The 5,654-nt window shown below is 45.4% G+C and overlaps 1 protein-coding gene across 1 annotated transcript in view; it reads left to right on the forward strand.

Moving 5' to 3' along the window:
* Window positions 1-6: 6 nt before the first annotated feature.
* Window positions 7-5,654, forward strand: part of ZRANB3 (zinc finger RANBP2-type containing 3) — a gene marked incomplete at its 5' end in the record, with an annotated part of 89,463 nt that continues 83,815 nt past the window's right edge. The window contains one exon of the mRNA XM_019522492.1: window positions 7-104. Within this exon, the coding sequence (XP_019378037.1) occupies window positions 7-104 (98 nt within the window). The remainder of the gene's footprint in view (window positions 105-5,654) is intronic.

Genomic DNA, 5,654 nt, shown 5'->3' on the forward strand with positions numbered 1-5,654 from the left:
GAGAATATTGATGCTAAGTTACTTTTTCTACCTGAAAAACTGAGGGAAAGACTGCTCCCTTTCCAGAAGAAAGGCATCATATTTGCACTTGAGAGAAGTGGCAGGGAAAATGCTTCTTTCATGATGTGCTGAAATATGTTAGTTCAGTTTTAGAATTTTTTTGTGAACAATCACAAAAAGCTTGTCAAAATAGGTTGCCTCATTCCATGTTTGTATGGATTAAAACAAATTTGCTTTTTGTAAAATAAAAAATGGTATAGTGTTCATGAGCAATCCTTCAATATTATTAGTCACCCTATTATACACTGTAAAAATCAGGATGGATGTCTTAGTTTTTGGTGGGATATTAAGCTAATGTAATTCATTCATTTCTGTTGTTCTTAAAGGAATGTTAATATGGATCTTGATTGGTAATTGTGTAGGGTGGGGTTTTGAGTGGCAATATATCATGATTGTTCTGAAAAATTTCTTGGCGGCAGGCCAGGTTGGGTCAGAGGCAGGCTGGTGCTGGGACCTGGCTGCTGTCGTTGCTTCTCACCAATGCCCAGTTGTCATGTAGCACAAGTGCAGTTCTCTGCTGCCCGTCCAGCTGCAGCACAGTGCAGCGTGAGCAAAGCCCCGCTCCATCAAACACAGGTCAGATCAGCCTATGGGCCATAGGTCTCCAACCCCCGGATTAAAGTATCAGTGCAGTAACTAGAACCTGATAGCTCTGAAAGATAGTTTCAGCTGGTTGTATTTTCCTGGATAATACCTCGGGTGTTCCTGAGGTGCAGAGAGAAGATGGACCATTTCAGGCAGTGGTTTATAGACTTAACTCAGGAGAACACTTGCTGAGATTTTTGGGTTTGTTTGTTTGTTTGTTTGTTTTTTTAAACCACCTTGGTCACATACACGAGTTAGTTAATATGTTCAGGAACTTTGCTGATGTTTATGAAATAATGAGATTCTGTGCTTCTACTGTTTTTCTGATTAGTCAGTGGAAAGATATACTACATTTACCTGAATCCAAGACACCTTTGAATTTAAACCTTCTCCCCACAGTAATTAGGTTCTATGTGTGGAAAAACTTACACATTTATTATTAATTTCCATTTATACAATGTAACTATTGGGAGTCATATTAGAGTCCATCTCTCCTTCCCCATCCCTGCTGCAAGGGGTCAGGCAGCAGCAGGGGAGTCAAATGGCCTGACGCTCCATGATTTGCCCCCCTTGCTGCCTACCCCACCTTCCACCTGCCTGCCCTGCTGCTACGCACCCCTCATTACTGCTTCTGCTCCCTCCCCACATGACCCCACCATTCCCCGCACCCTGCCACTGCTTACCCCTTGCAGCTCCTGCTCCAGCCTAGGGCATGGAGCACATGGTCACTCCAGCCCCTGCCTGGCCCAGCAGTATCAATTGCACATAGGCTGCAGGAGAGCAGGTGGCATAGTTGGCGGGGGGAAGTGGGGAGCAGGCAACTGCTGCGGCTCCAACTTGAGAGCTGCAGCAGCTTCCCCACCCCTTTTATATTCAAATCCAAAAGAAGGGGTTTTCCTTCCATGTTAAATGGGGGGGGGAACCTTGCCTTGGATTCAAGTACTATTATCAAATAAAAAACATGTTAGTAGAATAAATTAGTTGTTGAAGACTGTCTAAAGGAGAGCATCCTTCTTAGCTTGACCTATTCTAGTTTTAATAGTGTCCAGCAAATTGATGGCAACAAACTAGCTTGTGACAGATGTTTTATTTGTAGCACCCATGACAATTCTGAAAAACATGGTATTACAAGTTAATTGTCAGCTTTCCTTGCTTCCTACCCTGAGTTATTATCAGTGCAATTTACAATTATGTCTTTGAAAACTTGTTTATTCAGCTGTTCGCTGGTGACGATGGCATCATATGCCATAAACTAATTTAATTAAACTAATTTTAATTAAATTAATTTTTATTTGAACTCCTGAGCTGATCACTTGCCTGATATATGGACCAGGCCATAGGTGCTTTAGTCTAGTGAATGGGCCACTAGAGAAGGGCTAAAGTCAGGAGTTAGGCAGTCCAGAGCTACACGGGGGGGGGATGGGAGTAGAGTCCAAGTTATCAAATCCCAGGGAGTATTGCAGAGGTGGAGTCTAGGTCACAGGCCAAGTCGGGGACTAAAATTCCAAAGCTGAGAAGAGTTCCCAAAAGTCAGAGTTCAGAAGCAGAGCTGATCTGGGTCAGAAACCAGAAAACCAAAGAGCACAAGAACCAGAGAGGGTTACCACAGTAGACCTTCAGGTAGAACTATTGGCTCTCCTGCAGCTTGCCACCCTGGGTAGACTTAAATAGGGAGACTGCTATCTCTAGCAGGCAATTAGGAGGCCCTAATAGTGACGAGCTAATTCATTAGCTGGGTGAGGCTGCCAGTTTGGTAGCCCAGGTCTAGGCTTTTCTGGGTACTCTTGGTGGAAAACCTACACCAGATCAGGATTATGGACGTGACTGTCAGTTCCCGAGACCGTTCTTCCCCTAAACTCATTTGGAGTCTAACATCTGTCTATCAGTGTTTTTTGTTCCCTTCAACTATTATTGGTGGGTCTTTCCATTGGGAAAAGGGCCTTCAGTATAAGGTTTGAACAGAACATCTATTCTGCACTGATGAAGCCACATCTGGAGTATTGTGTCCAGTTTTGCACCCCCCACTGTACAAAGGATGTAGACAAGTTGGAGAGAGTCCAGCGGAGGGCAAAGAAAATGGTTGGGGGCTGGGGGACATGACTTATGAGGACAGGCTGAGGGAACTGGGCTTATTTGGTCTGCAGAAGAAGACTGAGGGGGGATTTGATAGCAGCCTATAACTACCTGAACAGTGGTTATAAAGGGGATGGGGCTAGATCGCTCTCAGTAGTGGCAGATGACAGAACAAGGAGCAGGGGTCTCAAGTGGCAGCAAGGGAAGTTTAAGTTGGATATTAGGAAAAACTTTCTCACTAGGAAGGTGGTGAAGAACTGAAACGGATTACCTAGAGAGGTGGTGGAGGTTTTTAATGACTGGCTCAACAAAGCCCTGGCTGGAATGATTTAGTTGGGGTTGGTCCTGCTTTGAGCAGCGGTTCAATTAGATGACCTCCTGAGGTCTCTTCCAACCTTAATTTTCTATGATTTTATGAAAGGCGTGTGAAAGACTGGGTGTACCGTCAGAGGTTCAGGCAGTTGAGGTTTAAAAGTGAAGGGATTTAAATATTCAGTGACTTCCAGAATGACCTCATATCTGGTAGGTAGTTGAGGGAAAGCAGACAGTACTGGATGAAGCTGGAGGTGGGACAGATAATTAGAAAAAATACAGGGTTTGGTGTGTGGAGGCATGGAAAAGATAATTACAAACAAATTCCACCAAGGGTAGCAAGGCTACCCAGTTTTCTTGATGATAGTTCAAAGAATACTTGAGGTATTGTTCAAGGTTATGATTTATATGCTTTGTCTACCCATTTGTTTAGGGGTGTTACACAGACAAATGAATGTTTCCATGTCCAGAGCCTTGCAAAACTCGTGCTAGAAAAGTGAAGAAAAACTGGGGGTTGTGATTTGAAATTACTTGAGTCAGACAGCCATGAAGCTGAAAATGTATCCCAGGAACAAGTTACCAGTTTCACTTGCTATAGGAGTAGCCTAAAGAGGGATGAAATAGGTTGTTTTAGTCAACCAGTCAACATAATTGTTGAGCCAGTCCTCAGAGTGGGAGATCTACAATAAAATCCACAGGCAGAGTCGACCTGAGCAAGGTGTAGGGCCCAGGGCAAATCAGCTCATGTAGGATCCTGATCCCACGCGCCCTGGACCCAAAGAAGCTGCTGTTGCCATTGGCAGTGGCAGCATCGGTGGTGGGAGTGGGGCATTACAGAATCCAAAGGGCATGCCTACATGTTCAAAATAACCATATCAGAGCTGAAGGGCAGTTTTCTGATCATCCTTTTCATATTTGGACCAAATTGTAGGCCCCTTGTAAATCCAGCTTGGAAAATATTTTGGCCAGTCTGAGTCGCTCGAAGTTCGTTGATTAGGCGCAGTAGAAAATGGTTGCAGACAGTTGTCCGATTTGAGGCTCTGTAATCCAAACGGGGCAGAAGGACCCATCCTTCATAAAAACGAAGAAGATTGTCTCTAGTCTCCCAGCTGGAGATTTGGATGGGCAGATAAATCCCTTGACTAGATTTTTCTGAACGTATTCCTGATGGGTACCTAGTTCAGGCTCAGGTAAAGCATAAGTTGATCCAAAGGGAATCTTAGCACCTGGTTGCAGGTCAGTGGGGCAGTTATAACATTTTTGGGGTGAATGGCATGATGTCGTCTTTCTTCTCATCAAAGACATCAGCAAGATCCTGGTATTTTGGGGAGCACAACAATAGCCAGACCCTGTACTGGCTTTCTCTGTGGGTTGTGATGGAGATGTCATTGGGGATCAGGGGTATTCTCAGGGCTCAGTCTCATCAGCAGAGGAAGAGAAAGGCCCTTGTGAGATATAGAGCCCTGTTAGTGATGCTTGTTGGGGTGAGAGTGAGTAATGAGCAGCCTGTTACTGTTTGACTCATCACCGAAGGTGAGTCTGGATGGAGGCTCTGGGGGCTGGGTGAATTTGATACCCCTGTTCTTGTCCATCCAATCCACTATCAATTCTGTGTTGTTAGCAGTCCTGTAAAACAACTATGCCTTGCCAAGTTTAAGGATGATATTAAAGGCAGGTACTCTAAAGTGGTAAGGAGGATTAATGTGGTGCGCACAGCTGAAAGTGTCCAGTTCTGCGAAAGTTAGGAAGCACACTGAAATCAGGTTAAGTGGTGACCTTAGTATTGAAATAATGAGATTTGGCATTTTTTTAGTGCCTTTTCCATTACCTCAGTAGTTGCCTGCTGTATCTGTGGGAATCTGAAGTGTGTTAAACAGAACTCCATGCAGTTTTTATGGCTAGAAATACCATATTACACCCTCAGAGACATTATAGGACCTTGCAGTTATTTTCAGTAATGACCTCTGACTTAGTAGTCTCAGTTGGGCTTTGAGGCACCTGTATATCTAGCTCTTCTCTAGAACTCAGAAACGGATAGCCTAAATCAGTGCTATCTAACAGGTGGCCTGCAGGTCATGTGCAGCCCCTGAGGGGTTAACCTGTGGCTCCTAGTCCAGGCACTACTTGCCTGTCCCCCCATCCCCTCCCCACCCCCAAGTCACACTGGCTGCTGCCACCAGGGTCTCCAGGCTCTCCTTTCCTCTTGCAGCTTTTGCTTCGTGCTCCAGGGGAGGGTGGTCCTCAGAACTCAGGAAGCCTGTGGCCAGGAATCCAGGAGTGTTTGGGATCCCCACATGGCATAGGGTGTCACTGTGGTGTGATGTGGCCCCCAGGCACTCAGAAGTTGGACAGCCCAGGGCAAAGTCATTTGTTCTCATCAGTGTCTTCTAGATCAGTGGTTCTCAACCTTTTTTGTCTCTTCAAGGACCCATTTGTAAACATGAATGGCCAGTCCTGATCCAGTGTCCTTCACTCCCGACCCACTGTCCCCTGCCCTCAGTTCCCTGTTTCATAGTTTCTAGGGTCGGAAGGGACCTGAGCAGATCAAAAGGTCCGACCCCCTGCCATGGCAGGAAAGAGTACTGGGGTCAAATGACCCCAGCAAGGTGTTCATCCAGCCTCCA

This window comes from Gavialis gangeticus, unplaced genomic scaffold (genome assembly GCF_001723915.1).
Source record: "Gavialis gangeticus isolate Ggan-Ray unplaced genomic scaffold, GavGan_comp1, whole genome shotgun sequence".
Classification (NCBI taxonomy): Eukaryota; Metazoa; Chordata; order Crocodylia; family Gavialidae; genus Gavialis; species Gavialis gangeticus.